The sequence below is a fragment of the Petromyzon marinus genome, chromosome 6, assembly GCF_048934315.1.
Source record: "Petromyzon marinus isolate PM22_M1 ecotype Great Lakes invasive population chromosome 6, UKy_Petmar_22M1.pri1.0, whole genome shotgun sequence".
Classification (NCBI taxonomy): Eukaryota; Metazoa; Chordata; class Hyperoartia; order Petromyzontiformes; family Petromyzontidae; genus Petromyzon; species Petromyzon marinus.
Genome location: NC_133672.1, coordinates 6,467,753 through 6,487,234, shown reverse-complemented (window position 1 = coordinate 6,487,234; position 19,482 = coordinate 6,467,753). Strand labels below are relative to the sequence as shown.

Here is a 19,482-nt window from a genome sequence, read left to right as displayed (position 1 = left end):
ATGAAGATATATTTATATGGTGCCTTTGCCTTCATGGGCCTCAAAACAACCTGCTTGAGTTACGTAATAAAATATCCGATGTTGTAAACAGCACAAAGCACGAGTAAACAGACGTTAATTTGCAGTGGTCTGAAAGGAAACAAAAGAGGCCACCCTTTCTGTGCGGCATCTCTAGATGTGGTCAAATTGTAAGACATCATCATATGAATCAATTTCCTGTTGTATTATAAAAGCCCGGAATTGTTGGAGCAATAAGTCTCTCAGCCAGCATTGAGCTCTTAGAGTCTTAGTCCTTCCAATGAGACGGTGCAAGTGAACATCCGGGGAGTTCACCAGCATCGGTTCAAGCAAAGCGACCTGCCCTCGCCACCGTCTGCATGTACAACAAACTGAACATACAAAGCAATTCCAAAGAAATTAGTATTCAATGTAGGTGATTTTTCAACCTAGATGATTTTTGTTTGGAAGCGAAGAACGTTCCACACGCCCGCAGAAACTGCTCCGGTTCGCATGGTTGGTTTCAATTAGCACGGTTGGCTACGTACTGTGCGACAAAGGTTCAACGTACATATATACGAAAGCTCCAATGGATGGACGGATGATTGGCCGATTATAATGGGTGAGGCTGGCGAATGTTGCGTGTGGTGTTCTCACCCCCATGTGCCCACGTCTCTCCGGAGGGCGCCCAGGCTTTATTGCGCGTGCCGGTTGTATCCTGTGGCTTAGAGTTGTTCTCTGAAACGGCAACAAACAACAACAACAACAACGTAAGAGAGGGCACCGCCAACAGCAATGACAGCAGCAGCAGCAGCTTCACGGGAGGCCAGAGCAGACTGTGCATAGACAACGTCCACACAATTTTATGAGATGCCGCTTGTTATTAGGATTGGGGAAATTTGTGACGATTCAATTTTGAGACATCAAGGGGCATCAAGAGAACATGAACGCCATTACCAAGACGTCAGTGTACGCTACCACTGTGTTCATTAGCAGCTTTCAGAACCCCATTAGAGAATAGCATACTCTTCCACTATGGCCAGACGTCTGTGAGAAGATGTGGGAGTACCCACACACTGCACCCTACCGCATGCAACCTGCCAATTGACTGTAATTCAATTCGCTTGTCATCGTGGGTTGATCAATTGGGGCGTCAGGGCCAGTTTATGAGCAACAGCCGGGAATTGAACTGAGGTCACCGGTTCATGACACCGCACTAACCACTGTGCCACCGCTCGCTTCCCGTACATTGCATCAGCTGAACAAACTATTAAAATAACAATTCGCTTACCAAAAGCATGCTATTAGTCTTTGCAAGACTTCCATGAGTTGTGAGTCACACAAATTAAACGGCTACTCGTGACGGGCCATCACTTCAGCACCTCTCATACTGCCAGCACTTGCGCTACAGCAAACGGCTCTCAGGAGTCACGGTCTCGGTGGGACGTGTGATTACGAAACACAATGATGTGGTCATTCACAGTTAAGCGAGCATAATTACATCATCGTCACGGCTAAGCTACACCACAGGGATAAATGTGGCCCAGAAGTAAATTGTAAAATTGTACCAGCCAAGTCGCGAACCCATAAACTCAACCCTATAGGGCACAATGGCCATGCCAGTGTCCTCCCAGAAAAAAACATCTTTTTGGTCCAAGGAATGCAGCTGGATACCTTAGAGGCCCATACGCTTGCCGCCGAACCAATAAAATTAACACGCGTAATGTTGTTTGGTTGACATTTAGTGTGCCCTTTAAAGATGTAAAATTTTAATGAGAAGAGCGCTAATTCCACTGGATTTTACAAGCTATTTTAAAATATTGGCGACCCATTATGGTTAGGGGCAGTGTTGTTCTCAACAAGTGAATGGGCCTCAGATGCCCTCGGGATTTTTCCTACTTGTAATGAGAGCCCGATTCCATAATATATCATCTGTGGAAACAGTAAAAAGAGAATATCTCCGTTAAACATGGGTTAGCCATAACATGGAAGCACTGGGCTCTCATTTGTACATTTTTACAGTCCTAATTCTGGCTGGTTGGTCAACTTAATCAATCACCATATGCCTCTGGGGTCCACAATAATGAGTACCGCTTTGTAGGAAGCTACCAGTTATATTGAAAGACTAGGTCCTGCCATATTTTTTCTCGTCCCCTGGCCCTTTGGACCGTTAGGGGCACGACTGTTTCCTTTCTCAATATCTTCTTGCACAGCGGTCTTTGCCCTCCTGTTTGTCATTGCGTTTTTTTAATCAACTCTGAGATGGCTTCCATCGCCTGCCACATCGTGAACATCCTCCTACGGGCTCAGTGCTGAAAATGGAGGTGAGCTCTGCACCCAGGGGTGATGACGTGGCTGAGCGGTCGTTGCATTCGCTGCTTGTTGGAGACGCTTGCGGTTGGAATCCAGCAGGCCACCCTGATTATTACCGTGGTTATATTAGCTAAATATGTGTGCGGCGTCTACTTCGAAATGGTTGTTCAAGCATTCCCTGGGTGTCGTTTTGAAATGAGCAGGCCATTGTATGCCCACGTCAAGGTCCTTCCCCTGCAGCCTAATCTGCCTAATTTCGACAAAATTACTCAATTGGGATTACGTGTAGCAACTTTACCCCCTACTGTGAATCTACTGAAGACTATGTTAAACACAGCACCTTCCCTCGTGAAAGCCTTGCACTATAATAACGGCGCGATTACCAAATGTACTCAATTGTTGTAATTATTTGCTTGCGCAAGGAGACACTTGCACTTGATTGTACGAGTATCCGGAAACCTTGGCTGAACGTGACAAACGATCTCAGAATGTTTGGCCTCCATGGATCGATTTACCAATTCAAAACAGGTTTTCGGGGTTGTGAAGGTGTTGCATTACACTTTAGCGATGAGGTGGAGCAATGTGTCGCATGTCCAGGTGTTACCCCCTTGGCGACCCTCGCTCTGGACACTTGGTCAACAACCCCCATAAGCGCACGTCACGCTGCAGCCTAAAAGCCCCTGCACGTGGACACACGTCTCTCATTCCGGAACTTTGCACCGTCGGCGATTTTGGGACAACAGCAATGTATTGGCTCCTCCGTATTGAATTTTAACAAGGTTTTCAAAATGTCACGTGATCGCGGAAAAGCAGATTCGATTCAGGGCCACTGTCCGAGGTAGCAGGTGTGGCGGGCTGTTTGACGGCCAAGAGTTGTTGTTGTTGCTGTGCGTGCGTAAACATTCCCGTAACATGGAGCCGAAGCGGGAGTGTAGAGGTCAGCGCGCTGCACTACGAGCTCGATGAGCCTCAGTTCGATTCCTGCTTGTGCCCAATATCAGTGACGTGTCTGAAGCTAGCCCTGAGACTACCAAGACATTTACTCGGCCTTAGATGAGCACCTGGTGCGGTGTCTAAATGTAAGCATTGGGGAGACAAAGGCGGGTGTGGTGCTGGCCACCCACGCCCCTCGTGTGCCACGTATGTACGTGTATGTTGAACTTCTTTCGCACCGTACGTAGCCAACCGTGCTAATCGGAGGTGCCGTGTCAGCCTTAATAAATGCTCACTAATAAGCACTTACCCCAAAAGTATGTTAAAGGCTATGCTGGGGTATCTTTGTATTTGCTTGTTTTTTTATAGGGGGTGGTGGTGCATTTCTCTAGAATCCCATAGCAGTAGGTACTAATCGTGGGTATACACACAAAGTATATGAACATGTCCTATAATAGCCTCGCTCTAGTTGGTGTTAAATGAGTAACTGGTGCGCTATGCCGCCAACACTTCGTCCACTGTGTCTGCCTTAATAGGTGCTTTCCGACAGCAATCGCCCCATCATCCTGCATAGGCTATGCTGAATGGCGTGTATAATGTGAGTTGCATGTTGTGTTGTAAATAATATTTTTTTTTACATTCTAATGTTACTGCCCATGTAACGACGCGTTTTTAAATCTTGTCCTGTTAATGAGTACCTATTAATGGCACAAGCTGATGCGGTGTATATGTCCACAATCGCGAATGCTTTTGCTTTGTGTATGTTCATCATGTCACCATACACGTGTGTGTGTCTTTGTTGTGTGGCGAGCGGTAGTGGAACGGTTAGCGTGCTGCACTACGATCCCAGCGACCAGAGTTCAATTCCCGCTCACGACTATTACCAGTGACATTTTCTGTATCGGTCCTGGGCCTCCCCGAGGTCGACTAAGCCTCAAATGAGTACCTGGTGCATTGTGTAAACATCGCCACTGGGAAGACAAAGGCAGCCGGGCATGGTGCTGGCCACACACCCCCTCGTTTGCTGTGACAGCCTTCATAGGTTCTCGATTCTCGCTCACAGCACTTGCCCCAACAGTTTGTTAAGGCTATACGGGGAATATTTGTCTTTGTTGTGTACATATATCATTATTTGCGTGTATATATGTTCAATGCGGATAGATGTCTTCTTTGTCCAAACAAGTGAGAATAATGAATTAATGTGATTAAAAGGCACACAGTTAGCTGCTTGCGCAATATATTTGTTTCGATTCCCAAACCAGGTTTTCAGCTCCCCCCCCCCCCCCGTTATCTACCCAGCCCATCACCCATGCAGCAGAGTCAATCCATAGCGCGGGACATGACACTGGTTTACAAACACGAGCTGAATTGTAAACACTCCCTTCATACGGAGGACCATTCTTACAACATTTTAACCAAAACACATTCCCTAACTTCTAGCTGTTAACACACTGACAGACAAAGTGTTCCATGTAGCGTAAGGGCACATGTTAAAGACATTGTGATGTCATTCACAGGACGAGGTATTTTGGGCCAACAGCCCAATTTCAAATTTGAGTTACTCCCCTATCACATTACTGGGCACCATTGCTCATCTGGATTGGTGACCATGAGCCGGTTGTGAAAATTACACATTGCTATATCAGTCTCTGCATCGGAAAACCGCTGTGCATGACTTCCTACATGAGTGGTACTAATTTTATCAACCCCAGAGGGATGATGATGATGCACTCAAGTTATCGCCCAGCCGCAAGTGATCTACCACAGCGTGGCTCACTAGAGAGATAATTAATCTCAATAGGCTCTAATAACGTTGAATGGGGAATATCAATTGATTAATTCACAAAGCAATCAAACAGTCAATCATTTTCACTCCCCTTCGGAGAAGGCCTATTTATTCCACTTGTTCCAATTTCATTCCTTGCAAGGTGTCCAATGAATGATTGAATGAAGGGAAGAAAAAAATATCCACTGCATATATATATTAATTTATGCTAGTTTAAATGACATACAGCCACTTGCCATTTCTTGCCACATGCCCTGCTGAGAATGGAATTGTGTATCGTTGCACTTCCCTGGCCTGGGAGTTTAATAAGCACAGCTTTATTTATTTGGGTTCCAGCAGCTGGAAGGGAAATCAATATGCGACACTACACCGCAATATTGGATAAGCAAGAGGTGTTTGCATTTAAAGCGCACATTATGGCAGCAAAGCGGCAGCCGTCCCACAAAAATGCTGATGAATTATTCATATTATATTTCCACTGTCGCTGCGCGGAGACGTAAGCTTATCACTTAGTACGCAAAACTGCCAGGGAGACACATGAGAAGGCCGGCAGAGATGTCAATATGAGGGGAATTTGAATTCTTAAAATATCCGCTTTCGAGTGCATCAATCTGCACCCATTGTGGCACACATCTAGCCTCTCCCACATTCATTCAGTTTTTTTTTTTGGGACCGGACACAAAAAAAGGACTGACTGTGAAGGAGTGGAGAGGGAGGAATACAGGGAGCGTGGGAAGTGTGGGTTCACAATGGCCGACGTGTGCACTCGGATGCCAGATCGAGATACAGGGGTGAGATGCAGCCCAGACTGCAGGGAGCCACGTTCTGGAAACAAGCGTTGAAAACATGCGTATGTGCTCTCCTCTTTCAAGTCTGGACATTAGTTCATGAAAACAAAAACAAAAAGGCTGCAGAGCAACCATTTCCTTTGCTGATGAAGCCATTCTTGAGCTAACGGTAGCAATCCCAACATTCCCCCGGTGTGCAATGCTTATTTATCATCATTGGTGGAACCTAAGCCGGTGGTGGAAATCTTGATTTGAAGCTTTCGTGACTGCAGGAATCCATACTCTTTGGTTATTTCGGTAAAGTCACGTAGGTAGAAAAATAATAGATCACGACGTTTCGATCGCAACACAAGCAATCGTCATCAGGTGGGACAACCACGGCAAGAAAAAAACTGCTGACGTAGGCCTACATTCAACCAGTGGTGACTTTACAATCAAATGGCACTTTTATAATGTTACGAACGTTTCAAGAGATGATGGGGCTTGAGTCACAACAACAATGTTTATTTCTAAAGTTAGTATTCCCATCCTTAAAGTAAGTTTAAACTCCACATTTCCATGAGCAGAACTAGTCTGATAATAGGACAAGCATTGTTCAATCCCCAAAACATGGTACTTATTTGATCAAACCTGGTGGGATTATGATGGTGATTTGCTCAGTTGACCCTGGGTGGAAATTGTATTCATAGCTTTCGTCTCTCTAACCATCGTTCCACCCAGAAAGAATATAATAATGTTCACAACAACAACACATTAATAATTATTATTATAATAAACCACTTTGCTCTGCAGATACTTTCATGAAGATGGGGACAACTTGCCCCATTAATCCCGATTGGATTCTCCATTGCAGGATATTAGGAATCCACTGAAGCTATGCACTTGTAAATCTAACGTAACTAATTTCTTTAGAACTGCTTTTTGTGTTTAGTTTGTTGTCCTACCCCTTGCACCTCCGATTAGCACGGCTGGCTACGTACAGTGCGAAAGAAGTTCAACATACACACATACAGTGGTTGTATAATTAATTGATGCAACTTGCGTGTGTTTAGTGATCACAAAGCGCTGGGCGTACGCAAAACATCGGCGGGCGTGAAAAATAATTCCACAGTGTGCAGGGGCCTCTGTGCACTGAACTTTGAACTTGAACTTATTTTGCACCATACGTAGCCAACCGTACTAATCCCGAGGTGTGGGGAGGGGGGGTGGAATCAGAGGTGTGGGGGAAATCTGTGCGTGAGGCCACGGACAGAGCGATGGTGGTGGGGGGGGCGGACGATGTTTGGAATCGTGGTTGCGCAAGCAAAACAGCGACCCCCAGGGCAGGGCAATAAGCTGTGTTCACGGTGTGGATAATCTTGGCCCAAGCAAAGTCAACGCCCACGTCGCATATCTTGTGTAGAGTGAAATGCCCTCCGAGACGTCGCGAGCGACACGATTCTTCCACGGCGTTTACGCGTTGCAGAAAAGGCTGCATACAAGCGCTTTGTGAAAATGTGCAAGTTGGCGTCGCCGTTTGTTGCGAATCTGTGTGCATTTGTCAAAGTGGTGCTGTGGAAGAGCTACTCGACTCACAATTTCAATGCTGCTTACGAGTTAAAGTCCCAGCATGGAGACTCAACTTATCCCACCTTCCTCTTGGAGTTCATAACATGCCGAGCTGTTTTGTAGGAGAGGAGGTCTATTAGGTGGGAACTCAAAGTCGGGTACTAATAGGTCCATTTGCGTCGTTAGGTTGGGGTCAGGAGTTGGGCTAGGATCTGGGGTACAAAACTCTCTTAGCCCACTTAAATCACTGTCAATTAAGGGCAATTTTAACAGAAGGAGTTGTATGCAACTGACGACTGGCTGGCCAGTTGGATCAGAGTTTGGGCTGCAGCAAGTTGTCTCTTCCACAACCTAGCATATTGTTTAATTCCCCTGCACGAATTGGCAAATTCTGTACGGATGTTTTTGGAGGGTATGTCTTGTTCACTTTTTTTCACTCGAGTTGTATTCCAAGCTTCTCTTCCACGGTCGCATACCGTGGGGGTCTTTTCACGAAGTTGGGTATAGTATACCCGCCCGTGCGTTATCAGGCCGAAGTGTGCCTGTCTCAGTGTCGACCCGTGCATTACGCTACTTTAGCAGTCTTATCTCTGCTGTTGCTGCTGTTGCTATCACGGTTTCTGTGTTAGCATCCTGCTGTCTGTAACTGCTAGGCACTACGCCAAGGCCACTATAACAAGATCACATAACAATGACGGTGCAAGCGTTAAACGAAAATGTTTGACGACTCTCGTCATTCGCAAGCACTGCCTTGTTATTCAAAACATACAAATGAATCAATTGTAATGTACAGCTCTTTGTCATTCCACTGCTCGATGTAAGCCTCCAGATGGTGTGCCAGTCATTGGGGTTGTGTGACCATACTTCACCGCAATGGTCAGCACGAATTGGTGAAGGATGCAGAACTAGGATGGGACAGGTCGTTCTGGCTATGGCTGAGTATCGAACTCAGGTCACTGGGTCGATTACCACTGCATTGCTGCTCCCACCCAACTCAGAAACAACGTAAAGTTTGGGTAATGGCCCCAGATTCTTGGAGAAGGGAATTATTTTACTCTTTCTCCTTGCCGAAATTCAAGAGCCCCATCCTTACAGCGTGCATGGCCATGCCTTTCTGACCACCCCCAACACCACCGAACTCAGTATACATTTTACTGACAACACAGCAAATGCTCTGCATTGCACATGCTCCCCAATAAACAAATTCTCGCGATACCATCTATTAACTGTGTTTCTGATGATCTCCAATAAGTGTGAACCCTACCCAAGAGCACGTGACCACAGCAGCAGGCACGCTCTGGATTTGTGAGGGGCAGATGGTGCTAAACCATCTGTTGTGGGGATACAGCAATGGAAGCAACAGCTCCTTCAGGGTGAGGTCAACTACTGTCTTTTACGCCTTCTCAAAAAAATTGATGTACGTTGAACTTCTTTTGCACTGTACGTAGCCAACCATGCTAATCGAATTTGCGGGGAGCGGAAGGACAACGAACTAAACACAAACAGCAGTTCTCAAGAAATTAGTTTTCAATCTAGATTTTAAGGTGCATATCTACAGTGGCTTCCGAATATTGCTAAGAGCGTTCCAGACGGCCGCAGAAGCGCATCTGAAAGCGCATGATGCAGTGACCGTCTTTGTTCGATGGTTAGACACAAAATCCGCTGCGAGGATGACCAGAGTTTGCGTGATGGTTTATGCTTCTTGGCGAGATCGCCAAGGTGTTGTGGTTCCAAATGTCAGCATTTACACAGACATATAATCGCACTGCCGATTCCCCTGGTGCATGGTGAACGTGTGGATGCGATCAATACGTTGTCCGAACTGCCAGTGCAGTGTAAGTACAACTTTGTGGCTGTGTAAAATTATTCATGCCACTGAGTAAATATTGAATCTTGAACCACAAATAGCATGTGAATGGTATGAGGGCTAGAATGCCAGATGGCCACTCCAATGGCAGCAGGCAAGATTTGGACCCAGCCCCCTGAATAAATCTATTCCAGTCAGGGGGTGCTGAGGCAGGAGATATAATTATGTTGCGAGCATTGGGCTGGCACCTCTGGCATACCGAGCATAACTCTGGGCTTCATTCACCTGTAATGATATTGAGCTCTGGTAGGACAACGCCTCCGTCTCATGCCAAGTTGCCAGCAGGACAACTTGTATTGGGATTTTTTTTGGCTTTAATGAGAGGCTGGAAATATGGCAGGACAGAACTTGACTCACAATTACAAAATTGCCTGTTATCAGCTCATCATCCCTGAGGGGTTTATTCAATATATACCATTTTTTGGGAAGTGAATAGTGATTGTCCTATGGGGTGAATGGCTGCCATCAGACAATGTGAATTTGTTTTCAGTTACCTGGATTCAATAGTTACGCAAGTAGTTATGTATTGGTGAACTGTATTTAAAGTATATATACGTATCAGGGATTGACATTTGCTAAACACACTCTGAGCTCCACCCGCATTCTTTTGTTTTTTATTTTAAATTAGTTTCCTTAATTATTTTCCAAGGTTTTATCTACATTCCTAATTCAATTACTAGCTTATAAAATTATTAAAATGTATTTATATTCATATTGGTGGCGCTGTTGGTTGTGGATTTGCCTTGTTGATGCTGCTGGTGGTGGTGTCTTTGTGTTGGTGGTGTGGTAGTAGAAAGTATGTGTTCCTGGTGGTGGTGTTTGTGGTGTGGTAGTAACAAGTATGTGTTCCTGGTGGTGGTGTTTGTGTTGGTAGTGTGGTAGTGGCAAGTATGTGTTCCTGGTGGTGGTGTTTGTGTTGGTAGTGTGGTAGTGGCAAGTATGTGTTCCTGGTGGTAGTGTTTGTGTTGGTAGTGTGGTACTGGCAATTTATGTGTTCCTGGTGGTGGTGTTTGTGTTGGTAGTGTGGTAGTGGCAAGTATGTGTTCCTGGTGGTGGTGTTTGTGTTGGTAGTGTGGTAGTGGCAAGTATGTGTTCCTGGTGGTGGTGTTTGTGCTAGTATTGTTAGGCTGAAGCCTGCCAACAGATACACATGCTTAATTTCGTCACAAATAAATTAAATTTGACCTTTCACTTGTTAACTAGACAGTGTACATGTTTTATTTTAAATGTAAAAGTAAAAACATTTCATGCAATGAATGGTACATGTTAGTTTGTCCATTCTCTACCCACTGCTGTATTGAAGACTTATCCAAGACTGCGATTACGCACCATGTGATTTCACCTATCGGCTGTCAATCTCTTTCGTATATAGATACATGAGAAAGGAAAAAAAAAACTGTGTAAAATTACCGACCGGCGATTTACAGGGTTGATCAAACTAAGTGAATGAAGAGACTAAAACACATCTATAATTCCAGCACCATTTTATGAATTTGCCTGGTCGAAAAATGGTGTGGCTATTACATATGGTAAAAGCAAAACACTAAGCTTAAGAGGCTTTGCTAAATTTCCATTGCGTACACATTCATAAGTGATGCATTCAAGATGACTAGAGCAACAAGCAATCCTGTGCTGCAATAACATTTGGATTTATACAGCATCTAAATGCAACCACATCTCAAGACGCTGTGCAATAATCGTGGAGATATTTATTTTACAGACAGCAAGATGCGGTCATAGAGGAGAAGAGGATGGTCTTGAGCCTGGGCTCAGGACAGCACAGATGGCTGGGGGGGAAGAGAGTTCCAGACAGTGGGGGCAGCAGAGAAGAATCAGCAACCTCCCACTGAGTGACAGTGCAAGTCCAGTGTTCAGTATGTCTGAATTTTCTTAAATATTAAAATGGCATCGCGGGTAACGCTGTTAATGCCACCAAACCTCACCGTCGCTTCATTCCTTCTGTCAGATTGTGCAACTTTTTTGTCCGATGCGCAGGTTATGCTCTGCTGAAACTATTTACGTGATCTCCCTTGCAAAAAAGAGAGAGGGTTTCCATTTAATTTTCCGTCCCGTTTCAAAGAGAAGAAAATGAAAGAGTGACTGATTGATTAATTGATTGACACGCGTGCGCACACGCTCAATGCGACATTCAATGAACCACTCCACACGTGGCAATACAGAAAACAATTAAAGAGCATTACTTCGTCAGCCATCGACACCGGTGCCGATGTTCACAGATATTGACGTTGCTTAACACCGCCTCTCAGAGCTGGTTTGGAAAATAAAGTGTGCTACAACATTACCATCCATTCTGCTAACATCTTGGAGTCTATTTGTCATACAAATAATGCACACCTTGAAGTGACACACATGATTACTGCATTGTCATGGTAATCAGTACAACCCTCACTGCTTCTGGAATACATAAACAATACCGCTTTATTTATCCAGGAAAACCTCACTGAGGAAGGTTCTGCTCGGGATGTTTGCCTAACTCCTTAATGATTATTTTGATTGTGGGATGAAAGCAGAGTGGCTGTTGAAAAGCCATGTATGCTCGAGGATAATACTCAAACACCCACAATCCTGAATGGTATCTCGCTTGGTGATGGAATATAGATAAAATTTAATGACAATAATGTTTTCATTTACCCCAGAAAATTCTCACCGAAGGCTAAGGCTCAAAAATCCCGAGAGATCGGTGGGTAATCTACTTGTTGTAATAGTATTTACTGGCCACCAACCGCCTCATATGCTTGCCGACTGAGAGCACATCCTAACCTAAATGTTTACCGTGCACCAGCACGCTTCGTGAATGCAATGCGGCATGGCAACAACATAAACCACACGCAAACACAGACGTGGTTCACCTCGGGGCAGGCACAGTCAAATGATGGGGTAATATTGTACACACACAAAAATAAAGTCCTGCTTTCAACATCCAATGGCCGATGGGGCAAGAGACGCCAGTGAACACCTTTTCAAGGACAGCACAGGCAGAGAGATGGTGTGGCCAGTACTGGCTGACCCGATCACTTTGGTCTCTCCACGTGATGCCGTTGACATGCTGCATCGCCGCTACACATTGCAGGCTCACACTCATGGTATAAACATGGCCAGAGACATCGAACAGCAGTTATTGGAATTGTAGCGGATTGAACTCGCCATCGCACCACAGCTCTCCTGCCTCTCTAGCCTAATGTACATTTGATGTAAGTGCTGTTTGTAGGTGCCTACTCAGGATAAAATTACACACAAGGGGGTGAGTTACCAGCATCATGCCCAGCCGCCTTTGTCTTCCCAAAGCTGATTTTTTTTTTTATATATATATATCATGATCCATATTCGATTTTGGGTTCGGGCCGTGTGTTAGTTAAATGCCAATATTATCATTATCCCTCCACCACCAGACACAATTGTCATATTTACAAAGATGCCATTTATACGCTTATGCCAATGCATCGATCAAATTCTGACCAATAAAGCTCCTCACCGGTGGCTTAAGACTCATTGCGCGTGAACGTAACATCTGCAGACGATGTTTTCCCTCAAACGGCTCTGAGATTCATCGGGTAATGAACTCGGAATTCGAGTGCGGTGCATTGTTTCGACTCTGCGCTCAAGTATCCACTGTGACCTCACCACCGCCAAAGCATGGGTCATTGGCATGTATTTGTAATTTGGGGATGGTGTGGCCAGTCCCACGCCCGGGTGCTGCTTTATTCTCCACATTGCTGATGTTAGCATTCCATACCAGCTACTCATTTAAGGCGAGGTTGATCTGAGGTTGGCCCAGGACCAGTTCAGGTAGCACTCGTCACTGATATTAGCTGTGACTGGTAATAATAATAATAATTAAAAAATGCAGGTTGCACAACAAAAATGCCGGTAGCACAATTCACTGATCACTATGCCACCGCTCCCCCACTCACACAACCCAATGCAAACATGTAGAGATCCTCTCCAAAAGATATACATACATACCGTTGGCCAACGCATACATGCACACACAAATAAACACACATTAACGGAATTCCAAAGTGCATGCAGAAATGCGCTCACTTAAAAATACTGTAATGGAGTATTACGATGCAACGCATGGGATGCTATCTCTGTAGATGCAGTACGCCAAGCAAGAACGACGCACTACACAATGTCTGCATTTTAAAAGCTACGGTGGCAACCCAAGTGCCGCGTACATAACATGATGTTCTCCAGTCAGGGCACAAGCAAATTGCTTTGTTATGCGCAATTTGCAAGCTGTTAATAAAAAAAAACAGGCAAGGTACGGATCTAATTTTGTGCCGCATTGTCTTTATAAAATGTTGTAGATGCCATTTGGGCAAGGGAGATCGCATGCTGCCACGGACACTGCCGTTGTGTGACGGTGAGCACGCTGTGCTTGCGCTTCCAGTGGCTGCCGGTTCCATCTCCTGGCACAGTCGTTGAAGCAATGGGGATGTTTCATGAATCCCGTCCGCCTCTTGATCACCTAAGCGATAAGATAATTTCTTTGCAGCCAGGTTCCACGACTGTGGAATTCCTTTCCTGGGCCCATTAGGGATTCTGAGTCTGCTTCACTTTTTAAGTAACCGTCTTTCAAAACGCACCTATTTTTTACAGGCTTTTTCTCATAACTTAAGATATGGAAACCAATGTTGTCATCGGGTTACTCTGTAATTATTCGTTTTTATCATGGTTCTCAATTTTATTGGAATTTCGAGTGTAGTAATGGATATTGTTATCAGCTTTCTATGTCGTTTAGATTGTGTCCATACGTGTGAGTTTATTTTTACGTACAGCGCTTTGAGATACTTCAATATGAAAGGCGCTTTATAAAATCTAGGTTATTATTGTGTAATTGATAAAACCAGAGTTAGTCGTGTGTGGTGGGCACTCCCACCTCTTCCAAGACTTCTAGCATGCACATGAAATGGAAATCTGAAAAAGTTTGAAAGAATATTGTACATGAACCTAGCCAATTTGACTTGTACAGTTGAAATTCTGTCGGAATCATGCAGTCTGTTAATTCGTTCAATACATTTTTTGAGTAAAAACTCGCCCCCACTAAAGAGAGCATCGCAATCTCGTGGTAAATGTTGCTTGATTGTATTACCGTGTTACATGGCTACAGTGAGAACATTACAATGCGTGTGATGAGTGGCACAAATCTTGAGTCCATTTGTTAATTGTAAAAAAAAAATCACGTGGTTAGAACGATCTATTAATGAAGTTGTAAAGAGCCCTGTCAATGAATACTGAGTGAAAGTCCATACGGGCAGTGAAAGAAGGCATGCAGTCCTGGTTAAATCTGAATCATGGGAGTTTTGGGCCGCTTCTGTCATCATACTCGCGAAATTCTGTCAAATGGTACAACTGTATTTATTTCCCACTCACGTCCATTACTACAAATAGGTAATTAATAAAAAAAGATTAAGAATGTCTCTCTGATGAAATAAACATGGGGCATTGGTTGTGTCCATCTGGAAATTCCACCGCTGACTCACAATCACAATTTGTATTGATCCTGCGAGAGCTGACAGGCCAGGTCAACTCCCTGACTGAGATTGGAATTTGTAACCTGATTGTGATTGGAGTAAAAAAAAAAGATGTTTTGTAATAAAAAAAAACGACAAAAGTTGAAAACATTTTTGCATTACATTTTTGTTCTTTATTAAATGTTAATTAAATGTTAACACTATTATTACTGCTTGTGATTTGTTTTTATTACATTCTGTGATGTGGTCTTAGGTGAAGTGGCATTTGAAAAGTATGAATAAACAGTTTTTCATCAAAGTGTTTATTTTTATTTATTATTTTCTTTACCTACGTGACTTTACCGAAAGAACCAAGAGTATGGATCCTTGCAGTCAAGAAAACTTCAAATATATAATGTTTTAGAGAAGCCATAATGTATCTCCATTTCATTTCCTCTAATATTGACAATTATGTTACAAGCCCAATTAGAATTTGCGATGATTACAATTATGATTACAATTCTGGCTTGTCTATAATTTGTGATAAAACTAGGTCCACCTAAAATTAGAATGCTACGGTGTAATCATAGCCCAGGCTGACTAGATGGTAATGACTCACAAAATAATGAACCGATTTCCATGTTGTGATGCATTGCAGATGGCCACCATTGGGTACCCTGTCTTGGCAGGTCCAAGACGACACCGTTGGTCAATTCGGGCGATGCTGGAGGACGTCATTAAGAGAAGTCGCTACTGATGCACCTCATTCAGACATATTTTCTGTTATGGCAAGTTGCCAGAGTTAGAGATAAATTGCTTCAATCAGACAATGTTAGTGTTCAATCAATATTGAACTGCTACAGACCAGTGGTACTCAATAGGACACTACCCGGGCTCATTAATGACTGATAAAGCCAGTCAATAGTATGTGATGATCAGTCCAATAGAAGGCCCTTTAAAAATATGAATTAATCCTTCAAATACAGCATTGTATCAAAGTTGGGTTCTTTGTTTTACAAATAACATCTACATGTGCACACCATTATCCAAATGTGGAATATATTTGTTGAAGGATTCCCTTCAAACATTGTCAGGAATATTCAGGCAATGCTTGAACCACCGTGGGATATTTTATTGCAGCTCAAAGCAAAGTTTTGTGGCTGATCATGGGGAGAATACTGCGTCGTAGCCACGCGCCTCTTAATGTGTGTTTGCCATCGTCCGAATGAAGGCACGTATGCATTTTGGAGTTTTACTCATACCACAGAACAGCCTATTTGACAACCACTTTCATACGATTCATAATACAAATGTTGCCCGTCTCCCACGAGGGTTGGAATTAGAGATAATGCATTGGTGTTTGTCGGCTGCATGTATTTACATTACAGTAGACGATAACATGATCTGGAACCTTGCCTTGATCTGAGGATACCAACCTCTTCCCAAGCTTAGCCCATTCCTTAGAGATGCTTTCCTCCTGCTGGCCATTCATAGAAAGACGCAGCAGCAACATGGGTTTAGCCGATCTTGAGAAGGCTGGGGACGGCTTATCAGAAGCAGCCTTGATAAAGGGCCTTATGGAGGCCAGCACTCTTCTCTTTCATGGCCTTCTAAGGTTCCTCACCTCATAACTGGGGGATCTCACTTTGCCACCACAGCATCATAGGAGGCCCACGGAGATCTTCCTCTGAGGAGTCATGCTGGGACTGGATGTAGACTGAGGCAGTTTGAGCTAATGGTAATAGTCTCATTTAGCATGAACAAAAATGTATAATGTCCTCCACTGCCAACATGTCCATTCCTGGATTGGGAGCCAGGAGAATAGGAGACAAGCGAGAAGGAGTACCAACTTTTTCAGGCGGGCCTTTTCTACCACTGTCCTGGTCCACCTGCATTATGAAATGTATCTTGGTAAGAAATAACCCATGACTAGCTTGAAACATTCAAATCCTCAAAGTCTTCGAATCAAGGACACCCGAGGTGACACTCCCAAGACCAAGGTGAGGAAGAGACCTGAGCAAATGCCCTCGAGTTTGCCTCCAGGGCCCAGGACTGTGTGCTCCACCTCCAGTATGCAATGTGGACTGGACATACAGTGCATACTGTACGCATCGTACACTGTACATACACTACACTGTATATACAGTGCACAGTTTGCATGCAGTATGTTGATGCACCTCAATTAACGGTGGCACCAACTGTTAGTGTGCAGTTGCTTGCTGTAAAGGACACGCCTGTATCATTGAACGTGTTTTGTGCCGTGGGAGATTGGGCTGGTAGTATGTGTGAGATACGAGACACAAATTCAACTTTTCATTTGATTTTTGGGTCACGACGTGGTCAGACCAAAAAAAAATCCTTAAAGCTTGACTAATGAGAATGATATTCAGAATCTTTAGTTATCCTGGAGAAATCCGATGAGCTAGGAAGCTCTTTTTCACAGATGTCCAGTAGTTTGATGATGATGATGAATAATACGACGCCAGCAATGATGATAATGATCAGGATCATGCAGTTCTTGCAGCTACTGCTGAAGATGTAATTTTGTTTTCTTAAAAAAAAGCTGATTCTCAAACCTATTTTGCAGAAAGGTGCTAAGTTGGAATGTTTGGCTCATTCAATTCGTGAGCATTTTTCACACGGCACAGTCGCTTTGCGGGGGTGGAGCAGTGGTGAAGTTTGTCAGTGCTCGGAGCACTGCACATTAAACCCGGAGGTCTGAAATTTTGATTCCTGTTCCACGGCTAACATCAGTGGCGAGTGTTATCTGAACCAGTTCTGGGCCTCCCCTTTTACAAATCCACACTGTGTCGTATTTTTTGCTGAAGACCCTACCTATGATGTCATGACCGATTATTAATCATGAAAGACCCATTGCCTCAAGCAGGTACTTATTTCATCATGAGACCTCCTTTGCCAGTACCAAAATGTAATAATAGGGTTTTTCCCATTTTTTCTGGCAACAAAACTGAAACCTCTTTGCAAGGATTTATGCCTGCATTAACCACAATACCTGCAGTCAAAATGCAAACAAAAACCACACTGTGATAATATATACATTGTCCGTAAAATTGATTGGTCCACACCAAGGGACGGCTTTCTTTTGAGCCTCGACCCAATTGATGCTCCACCATATGACGCCAGAAGGCGTACAGCTCAAAAACAATGCACTATCAAAGTAATGAGGGCTCGGGGTAAGCATCTACATCATTAGACCTCCTTTGCCAGTACCAAAATGTAATAATAGGGTTTTTCCCCTTTTTCTGGAAACAAAACTGAAACCTTTTTTTTGCAATTTGACTGCAGGTATTGTGGTTAATGCAGACATGAATCCTTGTAAAAAGATTTCAGTTTTGTTGCCAGAAAAAAGGGGAAAACCCTATTATTACAGGTACTTATTTGTTTCATCCGATTTTTCAAAGGGAATTTTATTTTACCTAAACCCTTCTGTGATTGTGTGTGAGTTGTTTTTCGTCACATACACTTTAAATTGCGTACCTGATACAGCGTGTGCAACCATCAGCAATGGGGAGATAAAGACAAATTGGAAAAGTGCTTGCCTCATCACCCCCTCGAATGGCACGCTTGTTTCAATGGCCTCACTAACGGCAACTTGCTTCCTTGGTCTTTGATGTCAAACAATGGATCTTTGTCTGGTGCGTGTGTCCATGTCAAACATTTTACATTGCCAAGTGGCAGATAAAGGTAGATAAATGAGACACGCATCATTGCTCTGGATAATGGCTGTATCCAAAGCCAATGTCACGGGATGTCAGGTGTAACTCCAAAAAAAAAGCATGGCTTGTTTGTTATATAATTCAAATGTAAAGGCATTACCTCTATTGACATTATACCTTCAGAGTGGTACCCGTGTTATGGTAAGATAGAGTATCGCCGGATGTTTGTTTCCTTGTCATACACACAGGCTCATGCACGCGCATGTTGCTAACTGTTTACTATTCGAATGGCGAGTGGGTGATTGAAGCCTAATGCACTTGCGTCGGTAGGTCGCGGCCGCTGCGTGATTGAGTGCACGGAAGAGAACACGCGGCCGCAAGCGCGGGACCGGATCCTGTCTCCCGGTGGAGCTGGAGTCCTCTCGGTGAGAGCGACTTCTGTGTCCTAAAGGACACCACCAGACCATAAAAAAACCAACAACTTTGTTTTTTATTTTGTAATGTATGTAAATTAATATTGCATTGCGACTATTCAAATCTGCTTCTGTAACCAAAATTGCCACCGCATCTGTTAAATCCCAGCTCCTAGTCAGTATCATTATGATCATCACCATCATCATCATCCATGGTTTGTTCAATGCTAGATGAGGGCCTCTCTCCATGCCATTGCCAACCCCCAAGGTTTTACGATGCCACAACCCATCTCATCCATTACCTGAACTGATCTTACCACTCCATCTCAACAGTGGTTGCCTTATCAGAGATCCTTTCAGAGATAATTTCCTTCGGCTGCCATTCAATCGCCATTCTTGTCAACGACGTATCCTGGCCAAACCCACTTTATCTCTCGGTTAATTGCCCAAACCCACTTTCCTTATCAGTCAATCATGTGACGTGTCTCATTTGCGTTTGTTCTCCGGTCCGTTTGTTCCACTTTCTGGCTCAAAGTGTAAATCCAAGTATGTATCTCTCCATGCTTCTTTGTGCAACTCTTCAGCTACTGTTTCATGTTATTTGTCATTGTCTTTGGTTCAAACCTAGTACATTATGTCATAGCTGGAAATACTCGCTCAGGCACATTGGTATGTCGCCTGTC

At 44.0% G+C, this 19,482-nt stretch overlaps 1 protein-coding gene across 2 annotated transcripts in view; it reads right to left on the bottom strand.

Moving 5' to 3' along the window:
* Positions 1-19,482, bottom strand: part of LOC116939625 (tyrosine-protein kinase receptor-like) — a 194,640-nt gene that overhangs the window by 127,297 nt on the left and 47,861 nt on the right. For both annotated transcript variants that reach the window (XM_032948250.2, XM_032948251.2), the window contains exon 2: positions 655-735. In XM_032948250.2, the coding sequence (XP_032804141.2) occupies positions 655-735 (81 nt within the window). The remainder of the gene's footprint in view (positions 1-654; positions 736-19,482) is intronic.